The sequence below is a fragment of the Equus quagga genome, chromosome 16 (genome assembly GCF_021613505.1).
Source record: "Equus quagga isolate Etosha38 chromosome 16, UCLA_HA_Equagga_1.0, whole genome shotgun sequence".
In the NCBI taxonomy this organism is placed as follows: Eukaryota; Metazoa; Chordata; class Mammalia; order Perissodactyla; family Equidae; genus Equus; species Equus quagga.
This window is the reverse complement of record NC_060282.1, coordinates 20,859,478-20,881,062: the sequence shown is the minus strand read 5'-3', so window position 1 is coordinate 20,881,062 and position 21,585 is coordinate 20,859,478. Positions and strand designations below refer to the sequence as shown.

The window sequence follows — 21,585 nt, the reverse complement described above, 5'->3', positions numbered from 1 at the left end:
TTCCAATTCTGAAAGGACATAAAGAGCAGCTAAAGTATCAAATTAAGGACTTTATGCAAGACTGAAAGATATCTTAAGGAAAAAGGGATGGTAAATATAACGGAATTTAAATACAACACAATCTGTATTTTGAAGCAGAAGGGAATGAAGTAAATGATATTAAAATGTTTTCCTGATCAAAGTTTAACAAAAAAGCAGAAATATATAATTAAATGTCAACTGAAAACAGAAACAGTCCCAACAACAGGTAGCTGCAGTTTTATATAGAAAAGATAAGAGATCTATCAATAAAGAAATCCTTTACAAAACAATGAAAAAATAGCCAGGCCTGAAATGAGACATGCATAACTCTGAACTGTGTGCTGTATGTGCAAGGTGCTATCCTACATGAAATAAAGCAAACGATTAATAAAACATCTTAACAGTATTAATACGTACAATTAATTACTATGCACAAGACTTAAGCCAAAACAAAAGCAATTGCTTCCATGCAAATTACTCTTGAATCATAAAATCTACTGGATAACACACTAAAAACCTAGGCAAGGACAAATAAAAATAAGAACAGAGAAGAGTCTACCTGTGTTCCTCATATCAAAGAATACCCAAACAATATACTGTTATTACAGAGGAAAAAAACTGAGGAAATGTTAGGAAAAGAGTAGCAATCAGATGTTCCCAATTTCAAAGATGGAGAGGATACAAAAAAAGGGGAGATTTCATTCTCAACTAAGAAAGAATTTTCTCAGAAGAATGATTCCAGGGAGAGTTCAGAATCAAGTTCTCTGAAGGCCATCAAAATCAACTGACTTTCTCATGTGTACGAGAACACCTAAACGTAGTCATGAGTATACGACTTCCGTTCCTGAAATTGTGATATTAGTCCACATTCCTCCAGCATAGCACAGAAACGTTCTAATTTTTCAATATTTAGAGTACACACTAACGGCTGAGTTAAAAAAGAGTGGTAAAGGAAAAATATATTAATAAAAGTGAATTGCTGGACGATTTTAAAGTAAACTGGCAATTTGCCTTTGAAAGACATCAATAATGTTCTGTAGGGGCACGGTGATATATAGAAAAGGGAGAAAGATACTTAGCAAAGAAGATGCAGGGCGTTTCATGACATGTGTACTCAGCTCCTTCTTTTATATTCAATGATCATTTTCTCAATATTCCTGTAGGTATTAATCCAACAAGACAGAATCTAAGCTATTTGCCTTGAACTGTTCCTGGCTCCCAAAAGTTAAAACTTCTATCCCACTGCTCCTACAAAATAAGGCTTCTCAAACCTAAATTTTAAAATTATTTGATTCTAAAGATAAAAATGTCATCAAGAACAGAAAGCAAAGAATGTTTGGTAATACTAACCAAGTAAAATAGAAAAAAAAGATACTAGATAATATATTCTCTACATAAAAAATGAGGTATACAATAGGATTTTTATCTTGGCATTTTAATCTATGAGACTTACAGTTTAACTACAAACTTCAGTTTATCGTTATAAATCAATGCCTACCTTCTGCTTTTGGAATGGCAGGGTATATCATGTTTAAGGCTGTTTTCTTCAATCTGCAATGTATGATTAAAGGATCCATCTAACTCCTGCACTGTCACTTTAAGTGGTCCCTATAAAAAGAAACAAACTATTCAAAGATAGGCTGGAAAAATACCAATATATATTATTATGTGCACAGGTATATATATCAAGATATAAAATACTACTATACAAATTGTGTATCTGGAGACACACACAGAAAGGCAGCTGGTGCCAAAGGAGAGGAGAATTGGGAGAATGTGTGTCCCCTGAAATCTCCATTTGTAACCCCTTTTCCCTTCATTGACACTTGGCGTTTTCTCAGTTTCATTCTTTGCAAACAAAATCTCATTAACAAAATTTCTAAGTAGTTCCCCAGTCTGAAGCCCTTTGTATACTGAAATTGGGGAAAAAGGAGTGCCAATGTCATTTTGGAAAAAAACTTACCACATATTTCTGAGTTCCGGGAGATGTATAATCTTGTTTTATTTCCAATTCTAAAACATTTCGTTTTCTATTAAATGCAAAACTTCCATAAAACTTCACCACTCCACTCTGATCTCTGAAGAATCATAAAGGAATTTCTGTATATGGAAATGAGTATACACTAAATGAAATAAATTATTCATTATGGTAAGTAATAATTTTTAAATGCATCCCCATCAATCAAAGGTTGAGAGCATACTTCATTGTACACCAGGTGGCAAAGCACTCAAAATTCTTGTGAAAATGTTTCTCCAGATTTAGAACAAAATTCTGAAACATTAAATTTGTGTTTTGAAAGAAGTAAAACCACTCTAGTGGGTTATTAATACAACAGTGTTCTGAAATGAAAAAAATGTAAAAGTTGAAAAGTTCCAAGATACCACTCAAGTTGTGCCAACCTCTAACCACATCTAAAAGTCACTAGACCAGTACATCCTACAAGTAATCCTACAGGCCTATCTGGTGGATTATTTACCTTCCCCACCATCAAGCCTATTGCCTTATTCACACACACAAAAGAGTACTTCAAAATATGCCAAATTTTACAAATATAGAGGTACGTGTGTGTATCTCAGTAATTAGTAGGCACCTTAGAGGAAATGATTTATAGTTCTCGGTTATTTCTCCTATTATTTAGCAATTTAAATAGTTTTTACCTCCTTTCATCCCCCAAATCCCTCTTCTTCCTCCTTCCCCTTACTCAACTACCTTACTCCCTTCCCCCTCTTTGTTGAACTGCTATTGAAAAGGATACACCCACTGCTTTATTAAAGGCTGGATGTCTTTGCCAGAGACATTTGAGATGGATTTTAAAAACCCAGATGTAGAAACCAACATCTGACTCCACATATGTGACTGGAACTTCTGAGATGAAGCAGTACTAGCCAAACTTAGCAGTTTATTGAAAACCTGTAACGATAAAAGAGTCATTCAGCAAGTTCATATAATGTATTATATATTGCCTTCAATTCTGTACTAAACCCATATTGCATTATAATTTTATTATACTCAATTATAGAGACAATTTCCTATCTTACTACACAGATTGTTCTATTTAAAGACTATGAGAAGTAGAAACATGCAAAGACTTAAACAGAACATAAAACCATTCATCCTATAAACATAATTGAACTTTAATGATGTACTAGCAAAATAATGAATACTGTATTTATTAAGAATTATAATAATAATAATATATAATACTTAAAATTTATTGTGCTATGAGCTTTACATAGAAACTAAACATGATTTATAAAATTGAGAATACTTATGAGGATTTATAGCATCCTAAAAAGTTGACTCGCTTTTTAGGAACCATCTCTCATTTAATATTTCTCTTCTTTACTCGAAAGGTAAGACGAAACACAGAAGGATTAAAGAAACTTAATTTTAGGACAAACTTAAAATGCTTTTTAAAGAAGATTATTAAAAAGCTATTTTTCACTCACCTCTAAGAATGTTGTTGATGGGGAAAAAAATAGGCGAACATTTATAATACATCTGGTTTCTACTACCTCAACTACTATGTCAACTACTTACACCAGGACTTGCTTAAAATATATGGCAGAATTTACCAACAGCAAAAATAAACATCTTTTAGATAGGTTTGCTTTTTCCTATTGAAACATTTCTAAACAGCATTTCATCCTTAATATTCTAAATAATACCAAACACAAAATCATGTGCATAAATTTTATCTTAATAATCCTGCACTAAGTACTGACATCCATTCTACATCTGAGGAAACACAAACAAAAAGTACAGGTACTCAATGGGAAAATGCTAATTAGTAACAGAACTCCAGCTATAAACCCAGATGCTCTAACTCCTATTCTACAGAACAGGATTCAGATTATACACATATAGAACAGATCATTTTTTACAGTTATTGTTAAGTTCTTAACTTTAATACTTACTTGTAGCATAAATTCCATACTGATTCTATTTTCAATCAATCTCATCACAAGGTGAGCTTTACACTGAAACATAGTGTAGTATTCCCAGGAGAGTGTATGTGGATGCTTTATTGAAAAGTGTAGATGGGATGCTGGGCTAAAAAAAATACAAATTTAATTACTATAACAAATTTAGATATTAAGCAATAAATGTCATAACCACATCAAGCTAATAAATCAAAAACTTCACAGGAATACCTCAGCAATTCTAAGCATAATAAAGACTAGAAAATATCTAAAACTACGCTTAACTGGAAGGAAATTTTGAAGTTTTAAGAAATGACAGAAAGCATAATCTGAATAAATGGAAATACATGTCAAGCTCCTAGTCAGGATGAGACAATAATGTAAACAGTTCAATTCTCTCCAAAATTCATCAATACAATCAATGCAATTCCAATCAATATCCCACAGCAAAAGCTTGCACAAAAAACATTCAAGATGGACACATATCTAAAACAAAAACAATAACAAAAAGTACTAGAAGAAAATAAAGGAAAAGATGTCTTTTCATAGTTTTGGGATGGGAAAAATCTTCCTAAAGAAAAATATAAAATCCAGAGGACATAAAGACCAGATTGGCTAGGTAAAAATTAAAAATTTCGACATGATAAAAGAGCTCAGTTCATTAAAAGAAAGGTACAGTCTAGTAGAAAATATTTACAACATATACGAACATTTAAAATGTTTACAATTTTTCACTATTTCAAATAATGCTATAATAAATATCTTTTTATACATGTGCAAGTATTTCTCTATGACAAACACCTAGAAGTAGAATTTCTATATGATAACATACCTAAATGAACAATTGTTGAATCTAAAATTTATCCATTTTAAATTTTGATTGGTACTAGCAAATTACTCTTCAAAATCACTGTACCAAATTATATTCTCACAATCAATGTATAAGAGTAATCATTACATCTCCCTAAAAACATGGCATATTGAAATTTAAAATATTTGTTAATTCAATGTTTGAAAAATTATCTTTATATTTCCCTTATTACTTCTGAGCTTTATGAACTTAAGCGCTTTAGCAATGGAGAATAATATGGAAAAGGTTAAATAAGTTTCAGGCTATAATGGAATACTGTATAGCTCTTAAATGGAACAAAGTAAATTTATGTAGCGTCACAAAGAATGCTTGCCAAAATATATAGATATGGCTAATTTTTTAAAAAAGAAAAGTATATGGTAATATGCACATTAGTGAACTACATTTTGTAAATGCCATACACACATAAATAAAGGCAAAGAAAAGACAAAAGGTCTGGATGACAATTTACCAAATTAATAATCATGGTTATCTCCAAGGAGAGGAACTGGTTGGGGTGAGGAGCTGTAAAAGAGGGCTAAAAAGGATCTTTCACTTTTTTACTCCACATGCTTCTACATTGTCTTGTTTGGAACTTCTTCAAAAAGCATGTATTCACAGGGCTGGCCTGGTGGCACAGCGGTTTAGTATGCACGTTCCGGTTCAGCAGCCCGGGGTTCACTGGTTCGGATCCTGGGTGTGGACATGGCACTGCTTGGCAAGCCATGCTGTGGTAGGCGTCCCACATATAAAGTAGAGGAAGATGGGCACGGATGTTAGCTCAGGGCCAGTCTTGCTCAGCAAAAGGAGGAGGATTGGCAGTAGTTAGCTCAGGGCTAATCTGCTAATCTTCCTCCAAAAAAAAAAAAAAAAGCATGTATCCATGTGCTGCTTTCATATATAAGTTTTAAAATTAAACATATAACAAGAACTAAGCAAATGGGCAGAACCAAGGTAAAAGCATTTAGTGCAAATAATATTTACATACAATGAGAATGCTCTAATTATATGCTGGGAAACTGCCATACAGCAGGAAGTCAGGAGAAGAAGGCAAAGGAACCAACATTTATTGTGTACTATGTATGAAGCTTTGTCTCAAGTAATCCTCACAATCAACCTGGTTAAGATGAATCATCACTGTCATTTTACACATTAAAACACACACACACACACTCAGAAAGGTTATGCAATTTTCTTAGATCACCAAAATTAATAACAATAAAAATCCAAGTTTATCTACAAAACAACACCCCACTAATTGGGAAAAAATATTCACAAGTTATTTATCCGACGAAAGGTTAATCTCCATAATATACAAAGAACTCACACAACTCAACAATAAAAAATCAAACAACCCAATTACAAAATGGGCAGGGGACACGAACAGACATTTCTCCAAAGAAGATATACGGGTGGCCAATAGACACATGAAAAGATGCTCATCATCACTAATCATCAGGGAAATGCAAATCAAAACTACACTAAGATATCACCTTACACCTGTTAGAATGGCAAAAATATCCAAAACCAAGAGTGACAAATGTTGGAGAGGCTGTGGAGAAAAGGGAACCCTCATACACTATTGGTGGGAATGCAAACTGGTGCAGCCACTATGGAAAACAGTATGGAGATTCCTCAAAAAGTTAAGAATAGAAATACCTTATGATGCAGCCACCCCACTACTGGGTATCTATCCTAAGAACCTGAAATCAGCAAGTCCAAAAGTTCCATGCACCCCTATGTTCATCGCAGCATTATTCACAATAGCCAAGTCATGGAACCAACCTAAGTGCCCAGCAACTGATGATTGGATAAAGAAGATGTGGTGTGTGTGTGTGTATATATACACATACAATGGAATACTACTCAGCCATAAAAAAGGACAAAGTCGTCTCATTCACAACAACATGGATTGACCTTGAGGGTATTATGTTGAGTGAAATAAGCCAGACAGAGAAAGACGAACTCTGTATGACTCCACTCATAGGTGGTAGTTAACATATAGACAAAGAGAACTGATAGGTGGTTGCCAGGGGAAAGGGGGGTGGGGGGAGGGCACTAGGGGTGAAGTGGTGTACCTACAACATGACTAATAATGATGTACAACTGTAATTTCACAAGGATGTTAACTTTTATAACCTAAATTAAAAAAAAAAAAGAAAAAACAAATCCATCCAAAAAAAACCCCAAGTTTATCTAACACTAAATTCCTACGATTTCCCACTGACTTAATCTTGTCTCAGGGGCCATGATACAACAAAGAAAGGCTTCAAAGTTCTAAACCTTTGTTGTGCTTTTAGACACTTGGGCAGTCTGGTTAAATGGGCTCCATCTGAGAAAGTGCTCTAAATGCACAAAATAAAATATACTGGGTTACAAAGGAAACCAATTATAATGAAATACAGTTACCAAAATACAAAAAAATAATATATGTGCTAGTTTATTAATGCATTAAACAATAAGATCTAGAACTGGTCTACTGCCGTAATTTTGAGGTAGTGATGACTGCAAAGACTATTTCAAGATATCTGCTAACAATTATAATGTGACAGGAAAATATCCATGGTTTCTACTGTTGACAAAGTCACAGCACTAACTTTTGCCTACATTCATATTTAAAGGAAATGTAAAATTTCAGTTAATGGTTAGTGAAAATACAGAAAAATTTTCCCATCCATTCAATCCCTATTCCCTTAGGGGATCTGCAGACCCCAGAACAAGTAAGAATCCCTGCTAGTACCATTGTTGTGTTATAAGTGGCTGTCTCATTTACAGCAACTTGCTAAAAACAAAAAGAGACTAAGCGAAAGAGAGAAGGGAAGGAAGGTGAGAAAGAAAGAAAAGGAAAGAAGGAAAGAGTAATTAAATAAGTATCTAGGTAGGTGACCATTCAGATAAACAGGTATAGGTAAGATGTCTTGATGCTGAAACTATCTACTGAGACTTAAAAAAATAATCAGTAGTACATAAACAAAATACTTGTTTCCACTATTTTTAAGCTTTTATGAGAATAGTACAATATAGTAGCATTAGGATATTTAACATGGAAAAGAGAAAAGCCTTATATATTTGAGTCTTTTTTTAACATTTAAATCCATTTATAGTCATCGCATTTAATAAACACAGTAAAGTAACAAAAGGAGTAATGAGAATATTACCAGGGTTTGTGGCCTCAATATTACTACATACTGTTATTACTACTTTCTTGGCCTGTGTGGGCCTCAATACACATACAAATGATCCGAAAAGAGTGATCTCACAAAACAAGGTTTACACTATCATCTCTGAACAATAAACATACTTATCCTTCTCTTTTCCTCCACCAAATATGGGATGTAGTAAAACTCCACCAGTTTTTAGTTCATACACCACTATTTTGTCCAGTTCCTAAAAAAAGGTGGAAAAATTGGAGTCAGTGAAAATATTTTTACATATCAAATTTTAGAAGTGAACTGTGATTTCTCATTTCCTAAAATCAGAATGTAAATTTCCTAAAAAATAAACGAAATGTATCAGGAGAGTAGTTTGCATTCTTATAGATGTAAAGCAGACTATACAGATGCCTGAATGACAAGAGCCAAAAAGCCTTCTCTACTTTGTGACTTCAGGGCTGGCCAGTAGCCTGGCAACTTTTCCTAATGGCTCTTCCCATCCTCTCTGACCTATGTTTCAAGTTTATTTCTTCTTTCTCTATATTTTGCTTCTGGTGGAGGATTTAGGCAAGTAAAAAGATACAGAGATAAAATTATGTCAGGAATCTACCATTTTAAAACCTCTCCAGTCTTCCCTAACATGACATAGATCAAAGTAAAAAAAAAAGTTTAAGTGAAAAAAAGACAACACAACTGTGTTGGAAACTCATGACTAGTTTAAATAACATACCAGCAGTACATAGAAGTGGTAAAAATCATAGTGAAGTGGTTAAAAGCCACGTTTGAATCCTAGCTCTACTACTTATTAACAATATAACTTTGGCCTAATAACTTAACCTCTCTGTGCCTCAATTTTCTCACCTGTAAAATGGGGATAATAACAGGGTAGTGAAGAGGATTAAGAGGGTTAATATTTATAAAATGTTTATAACACTGCCCAAAACATTATAAGTGCTATATGTTATCTTTCCCCATTAATTAATAGTTTTGGAAATGAAGAATGAACTCTTCCAGTTCTAGATGTATGAATTCTTTCACAGTTCTAGATGTTTGAAATCTTTTCCAATTACCTTTTGGCTTACTTTAGAGTTTAGGTTTGGATGATGAAGATACACAAAATGAGAAAAGGGGAAGATGGAGGGGTCTACTTAATGAGGATATTAAAGGCTGAAATTTTTCCACCTGAGAAGGAAGCAGCTAAGCATGATATGATTAAAATGTATATGTATCTGAACACAAAGGGCTAGGCAAAATACAGGTTGACTTTCTCTTTTTGGTCAAATCTTTAAAAAATAGGAAAAAGATGTGACAATGACAGAGAACATAAATACACTGAAGACTAGCCAGCACATAATAAGCACTAACTACGTACAAGGCACCATGCACATCACATGTGTGATGTCTCACAATTCCTGTCCATGGTGTAGATACTACCACTCTTACACAGATAAGGCTTGGAAAAAACAACCAAAATCACAAACCTTGTAAATGTATGAGGCAGATGGAAAAGCAATCTGACTCCAGAATCTGGGTTCTAAGTCTAAACAGATTTAGGAAGCAGAAAATTACATTAAAAATGACTACTATGGGGCCCGGTGGCATAGTGGTGAAGTTCACATACTCCGCTTTGGCAGCGTAGGTTTCTCAGGTGCAGATCCCGGGCACGGACCTAGCACCAGTCATCAAGCCACGCTGTGGTGGCAGCCCACATAAAACAGAGGAGGGTTGGCACAGATGTTAGCTCAGTGGCAATCTTCCTCAAGCAAAAAGAGGAAGACTGGCAACAGATGTTAGTTCAGGGCCAATCTTCCTCACACACATACACACACACACACACATGACTACTATGAGGAGCTGGGACATATCTAACAACTAACTTGATATTTAAGGAGCTTAAACATTCTCCTCCTCAGCAAAAAAGTCTTTGGAGGCCAACAAAGACAATGGAAACTAGATAAAACAGACTATTAGACTTTCTCTGTAAAGCGATTCTCACTTTGCTGGGAAAAATTAGAAACTTTCAAATGACAATAAGTATTTTACAATTATTAAAAATAAAGGACACGCAACTTGGAAGTCAGAAGAATACTAACATATCTTATTGACTTGTAAGTGGATAATGGATCTAGCTATTTTTACCTCTTTAATCCAATGGCGGTATTCGTTAACACCGAAAGTTTTTTTCATCCAAAGTCCATAAATATAGCCTGAAATTCCCTTCAGTACCCATTCATCAGACCTAAGGGAAAAGTCAAAACATAAACTTTGAATCATAAAAATTCCTCAGATAAGCCCAAAGAGGCTAACAGAGGAAGCATAGTATGTTCTTCTCTGCCTTCTTAAATTATTTGGTTTTCTCACTTCCTCCAACTAAGTTCTACTTGTTCTTTCATTATATCTGCTTCACATCTGGCTTCACTTTTAATTATAAGACTGCTTTACAATCTTATTTCAAGCATAATGTACCTACGTTTGTGTTCTGTTCTGGCAGTGCTGCATCCTTCCTGCCCAACTCTGTTCATTACTGTCTGCTTTTAAGGAAATACTTGCCCATAGCCAGGACTGTACTGCTCAATTTTTAAAGTCCATATTCTATTACTGCCAATTCCGTGCATAATTATCAGTGGAACTGCAAGACCTAAAGTTTAATTACTTATTTTTTGGTTTCTCAAGAAGAAAGGCAATCAACACCACTCATTCATTTATTCATTAGTATATTTATCAATTCAGTCATTCAAACATTTTGCCTAACGTTCCAGGCACTATTCTTTAAGAAAACTGCGTAATTCTAGGAAAATTACAAAGCAAGAGGCCTTACCCTCTGCCGTCTCCCCTCTAACAAGAAAGAAAAATAAACCAAGATTCATCTATCACATATAGCACAGAATGGTAACAATTATAAATTACAAATCATAATCTCAAGAAGTTTCATCTATTTCTTCAAATTCACCTCAAGTTAACCAAAGAGGAAAGAAAATAAAAAGTGTTCTCTCTCTCATCTTTGAAGAAAATTAGTACAAGGCTAAGCACTAGCAAGAAAATTCCTACATCACTATTATAGAGGACCATTATTTTGCCTTAAACATTATCTTGAACATGACCAATTACACTGAACATTGATGTTAGAATCAAACTATAATTTTCTGTATATTCAAATCCTTATACCCGTAGTATTTATTCAGTTTTTTTAAGAAATTGTTGCTATCAAAATTCTTATCTTATTCTTATTGCAAATTGTGGAACTGTGTATACTGAACTCACGGCCAAAAATCTTGGATGAAATTTATACTCATTATTTTTCTTTAAATATATATAAACTAGTGTCTTTTAAATTAACTACATGCAGTTAGGACAAAGGTCAGCTTACACTGTCGGAAAAAAAGAAAAATAACCCTTCTGTATTCTTTTTCTCAGTTGTTGTAAACCCTGAAATTACTCACCAAGACATTCTGGATATGAAACATCCAAAAAACTGCTGGGCCAAGGACTGGGCTAAACACCTTCTGGTCAAAGGTGTCTCATCTATAATCATGGCGCTGTGTAACAGATTTGTGCTGCAATTGAAAAGAAGAGCCAGCTAATTATAACTGAGAAATAAACGATTATTCAGCCAAAATAAAATAACCACACTTTTTTTTTATTGTAGTAACACTGGATTATAACATTATATAGCTTTCAGATATACATTGTAATATATTTCGAATTCTGTGTAGCTTACATCATGTTCACCACCCAAAAATTAATTATAGTCTCTCACCACACGTGAGCCTAATTTGCGCTTTTGCTCTCTCCCCTCCCCCCTTCCCCTCTGGTAACCACCAATCCAATCTCTGTTGCTATGTGTTTGTTTGTTGTTGTTTTTATCTTCTACTTATGAGTGAGATCATATGATATTTGACTTTCTCCCTCTGACTTATTTCACTTAGCATAACACCCTCAAGGTCTATCCATGTTGTCACAAATGGCTGGATGTGATCATTTCTTATGGCTGAGTAGTATTCCATTGTGTACATATACCACATCTTCTTTAACCATTCATCCCTTGATGGGCACCTAGGTTGCTTCCAAGTCTTGGCTATTGTGAATAATGCTGTGATGAACATAGAGGTGCATGTATCTTTATGCATTTGTGTTTTCAAGTTCTTTGGATAAATACCCAGCAGTGCAATAGCTGGATCATATGGTAGATCTATTCTTAATTTTCTGAGGATACTCCATAATAACCACACTTTCAAAATAATGGAATTCAAGTTAGACACAAAAGAGAAAAACCAAAATATTCTCTCAAAGAGCTTTCACAACTTTTCCAATTTTAGGTGAAATCCACAATCTTAATTGCTTAAAGCAAGCAATGCAATGTTTCCTATTGATTTCTATGGAAAATATAAATATCTCTTTTTGGGGTTAGGGGAAAACATCACTAATCAGAAACTGATATATTAATCAGAAACTGATCCTCCTATGAAGGGCTCTTGTAATTTCAAAATTCTTTTCCTAATAATAACTATTAATTTTTTGTGCTCTATTATTTCCTTTCAAATATACTGACCAACTGGATCCTGGTAACAACATTCTGGAGAATGCAGTAGCATATAATTATTGCCATCTTACAGATGAGAAAATTTAGGCCCAGAAAAGATAAATAATTGATCTCAAGACATAAAGCTTCTAAATTTGGAACTTTTCAAGGAATGAAAGAAAGAAGGGAGGGAAATAAAGAGGGCAAAAAAAGAAAGAAAATAAAGCTTTCCTTTTTTTTTTTTTTTACAAATTTCTGACAACAGCAATAAATTTTTAAATTGTGCTAGGAAAAAAACCCCACTAGATATCCACATAACTTGCATGTTTTTTTAAAAATGCATATGCAGAAAAGAGACTAAAAGAAATATGTAAAATATTAGTATCAGTTAATTTCAGATGAAAATAATGAGTCTTACGGGTTATTTTGAACTTTTCTTCATTATGTTTTCCTATATTTTTAAATTTTAAAAATACTAGGTTTTCTACAAAGCCAACCATATCTAAAGGGAAAAAGTTCAGAACATATCTTAAAATTGATCATAACATAAATAACCTGTCTTCACATCAAACCCTAATATAAGCATTTCAAATTTGAAGAGATACCGACCTAAAAATGCTCATGGAAGCATAAGCAGCCACTTCAACATAAGCCTCATCAATGAAGACAGTCTTAAAACAGGAGTATGGATATCGACACGTAAGAATTTCTTCATAAAATTCAAAAACTTCATGAAGATATGACGTGGTATGTTTAAGCAAGGGAAGAAGTTGAGGTAAACAAAAATGAGTAACCTAGAAATAAAAAGCAGGGAAGATCATTAAATGAAGGAGTTAACTTGAATATTTTGAATTTCCTAAATATCTCAATTATAAAGCTTCATATAAATCCTTTTTTTTTTCTTTTTACAAATTCATGGCACTGAAAGAAAATGCTAGCGTGGAATTAGTGACTACTTTTACTTACTACAAAAGATTCATTGTCCTTAAAAATTAAATTCTTAAGGATTGCAAGTCTGTGAAATAGTTAGATCCAATGAAAATACAACTTTGGTTCCAAAGCAAACAAAAATTTTTTCTCCATAGGTACACCAAACAAAAAAGATCTAAATTTCCAAGACTTACTGTAAATCTACCTTGGCATCATAAATATCTAACCTAGTGAACACTGCAAGTCAGAGTACTATCCTAACATCAATGTAAATCATACTGTCTTCACTACATAGAAAGAACAATTACCGCAGTCCTCCTTTAATATCTCAACGACATAGTGAAAGCTGCAGGGAAGCTTACTGGTAATGCCGGCAATAGAAATGGTCTTTCTGATTTCCTTACAACATTACATCCCACCTTGGACACACTCAAATATCACATACTGTTTCATTGTCCCATATTATGATTCTCTGTCAAATGAATGGCAGCAATAATGACAAATCACTCTTACTAGAATGACCCAGTAAGGTTTCATGCAGGAGACTGAATTTGAGCTAATCTTTGTGAATTGGACAAAAATTTGATAGGCAGGGACAGGAAAAAGATATCCCAAATAGAGTCAAAGCTAGGAAGAAATAGAGTATGCTCAGCAAAATCCAAGTAAACTATATTGAATATAACAAACATTAGTAAAGTAATGGGGAAAAAAGCTAGAAATACTAATTAATTCGGGTCAAATTCCAGAAGATCTTGAAAACCATGCTAAAGAGTTCTGATCACTACAGGATTGTGGAGGCAAGGAAAGTTATTAATGCATCATAAAAATTATTCTTCTAACAGCCTTAGGAAAGAAAAGATTAGAGACTACCATAAGTGAACAATGAACATCTATGTATTATTAATGGTCAGGGCCCAAACTGTATTACAATTAGCACTCCTCTTGGTACACAAAAAATAAATTAATATTCATCAAAGAAAAGATCTGCTTTTAGACAAATCTACATGATGGCAAATCTACTGATAATGCAGTAAAAACTACTTATTTGAGATAGAGAAAGACTAAGGCATGGGTTCTAAGTATTCAAGAAAAATGCTTCTTGACTATCATTTACCTTTCTCCCATCCAATGGCACAAAGTAGGAAAAAAAATTCTTCCAAATACAAAGTAGATACTAACCAAATGTTGAATTTAAAGTTGATCATTTACCAAAAATAATAAAATTCACAGCCAATCTTATCAGTGAATACACTTTTAAGAGTCATTGTCAAGACAGCAAAAATACCACCATTCATAAAATATCTTGAATATTTTGCATGAGTGATTTTATAAATCCTGTAAATTTCAGGAAAGAAATTAGAATAACAGACTGGAGCGCTCACTGACAGTCTAAACACAGCTGCCATCAATTTTTGCTTGTTTTTTTGAAACAAACACAAATTTTTGAAAGAAACACTGTTGAGATATACCTGGTCACAGTATAAGCTTTATATTAAAAAAAGAAAAACTAAAAACTAAACCTAGTAAAATTGAAAACATAAAGGACTAAGAGTAAATGAGAAGAGGTTCATTCAAATGTTAAAGATGTACAGGAGCCAAGAGGATCAATAACCAACGAATCCCTTTCTAACCACCAGAAGTCTCATGCCTGGGGAGGCCTAAAAGCACTATTTGGACTATGAATTGATATATGATTTGTGGCAAGATAAGGGAAGGGAGGAAACCAAAAAAAGCCTTCACGAGTGTGTTGACCAGAATTCCAACCTTGTCTCAGCCTTTTCTCTTGTCCTCTGTATATGCTGAAGTGAGAACAAATCTTGCTCTTTAATTCTGAGATTACAATATTTCAGATTCCAGAGATGGAATCTCTGAGACTATAACATTCATAAACATATGCTGAACAAAATGATGACATTAACAATGAACAGAATTAGTTACAGCAATCAACCTATACTCTAATCAAAGTATACTGGAAGATCTTTTGGACTGCTAAGCCCTTTGTTGAAAAAAATCTGAAATTTTAATAAGAAAATATTTTGAAAGGAATTCATTCAAGAATTCAGATCATTCAATATATCAGATAAGGAAATCTTTTCTCTCCAGTGATATTTTTGATAGTTGAAAGAAGAGTTAAGAAAAACTTAGTATTCCATTAATATCCTTCTTTTTATCAAAGCGTGAAAGGGTGGGAAGAGAGAAGGAGCAAGAAGCTACAATTTACCTCATGCATATATGGATCTACAAGTATTTCAAAAGGTCCAATGGCCAAGGAGATATTTGATGCAGCTGTTGGAATGGTAAGCATGTAATGGAAGGTCTTCTTCCTCATATCATGTGTATACACTGTCTCCACCAAATCTCCATTGGAAACAGCCACCATTGCAGCATCTACTGTAAATTCTAATTTCCATGTACATAATTCTGAGTATGAATCAACACATGGGAACCAAAATCTAGAAAAAAGACCAACAGTACAGAAAATACGTTGAAAGTATAACCTACACTGCTCTCCTCACAGATAAGGTATTTTAACATTTATAGAATATGTACAAAAAGAAACTTTAGTTATTTGCCTGCTGAAGCTTTTTTTACTGTGCAACTTGAAAGAATTTGAATAAAAATAGAAACCTGTCTCCAAATATTATTTGGCAATATTAAGAAAATATATCATGTGGTACCTCCAGTTCAAATCCCAAAAAGTAAGACATTCTTAGTTTCCAATATTTAAATTAAAAATAATTTTCACTTGTCTATTCACATTAGCCACTTTTTACATAGCACTCATTTCCAGAAACTAAAAAAGCTTATAATAAAGCTTTAAAAAACACAATATTCAGGACCTATTCAATAAGTCAGTAAAGTGCTTTTCTGGAATATGTGATACATTATACAAAATCAAACAGTGCTGGTAAATAAAGCCAGTCATAAAATTTCTATTCAACCCTCTATCAACTCAGCTCAGGTTTTATGATGTGCCAGGGTCTGTACTTGGTACCAAAACATAAATAAGTAGAAGACAGCATCCCTGGCTTGGAGGAGTTAATAATCTGAGTAGTATTAATAATAATTTGAAGAGAGTATGCATATTATAAAATAATATTTCAATAACATGTAGTGAACTATAGAGCTACAAGAATGAACTATAATTACAAACAACAATGAAAGTAAATCCCACTACCACAGTGTTGAATACAAAAGCCAGATATAAAAAGCATAATGCATACACTTCCATTTATAAAGTTTAAAAACAGGTGTACTTAATCCATAGTATTTTATAAATCAGGATAGTGGTTACCCTTGGGCAGGAGGATATTAGGTGGGTAAGTAGCAAATGGAAGTGGGTGGAAGAAAGAATTCTGTGATGCTGGTAATGTTTTTCTTTATGTGACTGTGAACTACATGAGTTTGTTCACTTGTGAAAATTTATTGAACTTTCTATTTACAATTTATGTAATTTCCTGATGTTGTTTTACTTCAACATAAAGTTAAAAAAATAAGAGAAAACTGAGATGATTTTAGGAGAGAACAGAGGGAAGACATAGGATTGAGGAGGAATAACTAATGCAACAAGATTCAGAAGAGGTAAAAGAAGCTTGGGGATCAAGCTCATATTTCTTATTTTATACTAAATACACGTATTGCATACATAGAGGAAAAAGTGCAATTTAAAAATGAAATTAACTGCAATATATAAGAATTAATAATCTACCTTGTGGAATTTTGATACCCACAAGAGAAAACATGAGCACCTCTCTCTGCCATACTTCCCTCTACACTGGGTACCACAAAATGAAGACCTCCTTTTGGCTGATCCAAAGAAAAATTGATGTGTATCTTTAGGACCTTTAACTCTGCAACAAATAAATATACAAATATATTGATACACAAATATATAATTAACAGTGGTCTATAACAAGGGCAAAGACAATGAACATAAAATGGGTATCAAAGGCTGAGTTTTACATGAAAAACCACACTACTTACCCTAACTTAGGCTTTCATCATCTCTCTACCTACATTAACTCAATAGTCTGCCTCCACTGGTGTCCTCACCTCCACTCAATTCTAGTCATTGCTAGCTGTGTTCTCCCAAAATATAGTTCTGGTCATGCCATATCGTCCTCTCAACAGTTCTGACAGTGCTATACACTGCCTAAAGAAAAAAGCTCAAAACTACCACATAGAACACTTAAGGACTTCCAGATCCAATTCAAAACTTACTTCCAAGTTTGTTCTCTCATTACATTCTCCCACAGATTGTTAATCTAGTTGACTTCAGGGAGTAGGAGAAGGAGTAGGGGGTGGGGTGGGTGGGAAGGACTATGCAAGAATTTACATTATGCATTACTTACTGTTACGTTTGATTTTTACATAATATGTGTTGATTTCATAATAAGATTAAAAGATGTTTAATTTCTCCCAAAATGTTACAACCACACGGACTATCTCCAGTCCCTTAACACGCAATGATGATCTTCCATGCCTGTCCCCTAAAGTGGGCAAAGCCCCTTCCTCCAAGAAATCCCCCCCTACACACAAATAACTACCAAAAAAAAAAAGGAAAAAGAAAACAAAAAGTCTTTTACTTTCTTATCTTAGTTAATTTTTATAAGGCTAAATAAAGGTAGGCAGAAGGTTACATATAACAATTATAATGGCTGCTACTTTATACAACAGAAAATGAAGATTCAGAAACAATCAGAGTATGCTCAAAAGTATGCAGAGTGGGTGTTAGGAACCTTATGTTCTAGCCTTGACTCTACTACTAATTAGTGACCTCCAGCAGGTCACTTATTCTCTTTGGACTTCAGATTATTTTTCTGTAAAAGCAAAGAACTGAACCAGATGATTTTTTAGGATGCTTCCTACAATAAAATGCTATAATTCTAAACTAATTTGATATTGTGTGCATTCTCAAATCTTGACAAATTGTTCCATCCATCTAACTTTTTTTTTCTACAACTTTCATTTTAAAAACAACAGTGAAATAAATTGCTCTTTGTCGCAGCCCTTGATTGCTATTTTCCTGTTACCCAGTGATCCGTAAGGAAAAAAAGAGGTTCTAACTCCTATATATTTCAACTGATTAATTTACAATTTCGATATCATTAATTTTCATGTAAAAGTTTCTAGTCACTAGATCTAACATGATTTTATTGTCCACTCTATATATTCTTAGTACTTTACCATCCACGTGTTTCCATAATTCTGACGGAACCTTAATGCAAAGTTCTCCATTTCCTGCATCAGGATCCACAGCACTAACTGCAGCTGCATAAGCATTGGAAAAATAATTGAGATTTCTCCTGGGGGAAAAAAGAAGCCACATATTTTACCACATATTTTCTCAAATATTTAGCACCACTTGTTTGTAGACATTACATCATCTTACATAATTCATAAGAACGCTTTTTAGCCACGTAACTGTCGCTCTACTCATCATGACAAAAACTATTAAACTGTAAGTACAATGGCATATATGGTCCACTTGCCGATACTACGTAAATATTATCACATTCTTCATTAACTTTGGAACGCCAAAGCCACTACACTTTCCTGATACAAAAATAAAGAAGACATGTAGAATTGAAGAAATAATTATTCCTTGTCAATCTGGCAAAAATCTGAATGGATTCAATAAGCTTTATAATCTGACAGAAACTAAGCTGTTTAAAACAACTCAGGATGGGACTCAATTCCTCAAAATGTAATACTGTTCTCCTTTACTCCCCAGTGCATGGCAATTTAAGCTTAATGAAGGAGGAGACCTTTCAGCTGGTTCACTGTTATATCCTCTATATGCCAGGGGGTACTTAATATTTGTTCAATAGTTACTTGGACTTATTTCCTATTGGATGAAAACAACACACACAAGTCTTATGGAAATATGAAAACATTGTTCTCATCTCATTTTGTTCTGGAAATCAACATAATGCTCTGAAAGTATTTAAACAGCCTTCTCAGTAATTTTAACAATTTCTTTCTGTAAAATAAATATGTAAAATAAAAGGTGTAAAAACTCCAGGACCATAATAAAAACAGATAACCCTGTGTTTTCACATACCATGCATTTTTTTTAAATTATCATAAGTAAAAGTAACTTTTTTTCGTTTGGTATATAATTCTATATTCTTTTAACACATATGTAACCACCACCACAATCAGGATATAGAACAGTTCCATCATCTCAAAAAGTCCTTTGCACTATGCCTTATGTCAAATAAATGCAATTATACAGAATGCAACCTTCTGAGGCTTGTCTCACTCAGCATGTCTTTGAAATTCATCTAAGGTGTCACATGTATCAATAGTTTGTTCCTTTATACACTGTATTCTATTGTAGAGACTGTACCACAGATTATTTATTGTTTATTCATTCACCCACTGAAGGACATCTAGGTTGTTTCCAGTTTTTGACTATCACAAATAAAGCTGCTACAAACAATTCTGTATTAGTTTTTATGTGAACTGAATTTTCATTTCTGTAGTACAAATACCCAAGAGTGGGTCTGCTGAGTTGCATGGAAAATATAAGTTTAGCTTTATAAGAATCTGCCAGGGGCCAGCCCTGTGGCCGAGTGGTTAAGTTTACACGCTCTGCTTCGGCAGCCCAGGGTTTCACTGGTTCAGATCCTGGGCACAGACATGGCACCGTTCATCAGGCCATGTTGAGGTGGTGTCCCACATGCCACAACTAGAAGGACCCACAACTAAAATATGCAACTATGTACTGGGGGGATTTGGGGAGAAAAAGTAGAAAAAAAGAAAAAAGAAGACTGGCAACAGTTGTTAGCTCAGGTGCCAATCTTTAAAAAAGAAGTATCTGCCAAACTGTTTTCCAGAATGGCTGTACCATTCTGCATTCCCATCAGTAATATATAAAAATGCCAGTTGCTCTGCATCCTTACCAGCAATTAGTTAACATACCACCTAATTTTAAAGACTTTGTACACCTATACATTGCAATTTCTTTTCTATAGACTCTCAAAACATAAAATCTGAAAGATAGCTGAAGAATCTGTAATTTTCTCCCAGTTATCTGTGAAATTCAAAAGTAAAAAATAATCGTTACACAAAAAAACAAATTTAAACATTACATATTAGACTGCTCAGGTTTTTTATGGGAAATTATTGTCACTTAATCTCCTCATTTCCTGAGAAAAGGTAATGTGGTCCAAATAAAATGGTGAGTCATTATAAATGGAATCTATTGGGAAGTCAGTTATGAGAAACAATCTTCTCATGGTTTGGATTTCAGTGTTTCCTTTCATAATACGAATCAAATATGTTTCCTTTCATAATAACCTCACAAAAGCCAAAAATTACAAGGCAAGATTATAATAAGTGTTTTCAGTTTTCAGAATAATAATGAAAGCAAAATATTAATGTGCTCTTGACCTATGACCACCACCATCGCCAACCCCCAGTCCTCCTCAGGAAACAAGGCTTAAAGATGAGTAATGCTGTAGGGGATATGGAAAAACTGGTAAATCAAGGCACTCAAAAGAATTTCTCCAAAAATCTATTATAAACAACAGCTTGACGTAACAAAGAACTTTCTAGCATTTAGAAATAATGAAAGAGGTGCTTTAAAATCCAGTGAGCCCTCCAGAGCTGGAAGCATTCAAGTAGAAGGTGGAAAGAATAGTACAGGAAAAATTCCTGTTGAAGATTTACTAAATGAACCCTAATTCCTCCAAGTATGACAACTTAATTCCAAGCAATACTAAAACAACTGCCAGTGAGACATTGTGGCTGAGTTAAAAGATAAAACTATACATATTACTTGACCATAATCAATAATGGAACCAACCACTTTTATTATATGTTATCAGTAAAATAACCTTTAAAATCCCTTTGTTGAAGTTCGTATTAAAATATAAGACCTAGAAAATCGTCAAAAAAAAACCTCACCAATTAAAAAAAATCAATTCTAATCACTCTAAAAAGATCACTCTAATCACTCGCTATCTATTTCATTTATATCTTAAGATATCTTTATTTCTACTGCCATTCCTTAGTAAAAATGAAGACAGTAGACAGGAATTAAACTGACTCTTAGAACTTTGGAAAGTTGAGACTTTTCAGGCAAAATAAAAAAGGTCTTCTTGAAGTGGCAAAGCCTATCTAGGAAAGGGAAAGAAACAAAGACGAAAGAAAGATGTCAGCCGCTGTAGGCTCTCCATCCA

General features: G+C 33.7%; 1 protein-coding gene across 8 annotated transcripts in view; it reads right to left on the bottom strand.

The window, feature by feature from the left end:
• The window catches only part of TAF2 (TATA-box binding protein associated factor 2), an 80,828-nt gene that overhangs the window by 46,451 nt on the left and 12,792 nt on the right, over positions 1-21,585 (bottom strand). For 6 of the 8 annotated variants that reach the window (XM_046641938.1, XM_046641940.1, XM_046641941.1 and 3 more), the window contains exons 4-14: positions 18,584-18,702; positions 17,106-17,247; positions 15,618-15,849; positions 13,076-13,260; positions 11,388-11,501; positions 10,087-10,186; positions 8,097-8,182; positions 3,940-4,075; positions 2,778-2,932; positions 1,985-2,099; positions 1,520-1,629 (exon numbers count right to left, since the gene is read on the bottom strand). In XM_046641938.1, the coding sequence (XP_046497894.1) occupies positions 1,520-1,629; positions 1,985-2,099; positions 2,778-2,932; positions 3,940-4,075; positions 8,097-8,182; positions 10,087-10,186; positions 11,388-11,501; positions 13,076-13,260; positions 15,618-15,849; positions 17,106-17,247; positions 18,584-18,702 (1,494 nt within the window). Of the gene's footprint in view, positions 1-1,519; positions 1,630-1,984; positions 2,100-2,777; positions 2,933-3,939; positions 4,076-8,096; positions 8,183-10,086; positions 10,187-11,387; positions 11,502-13,075; positions 13,261-15,617; positions 15,850-17,105; positions 17,248-18,583; positions 18,703-21,585 lie in introns of those variants that run through there. The other 2 variants (XM_046641944.1, XM_046641945.1) reach the window with 2 other exon arrangements.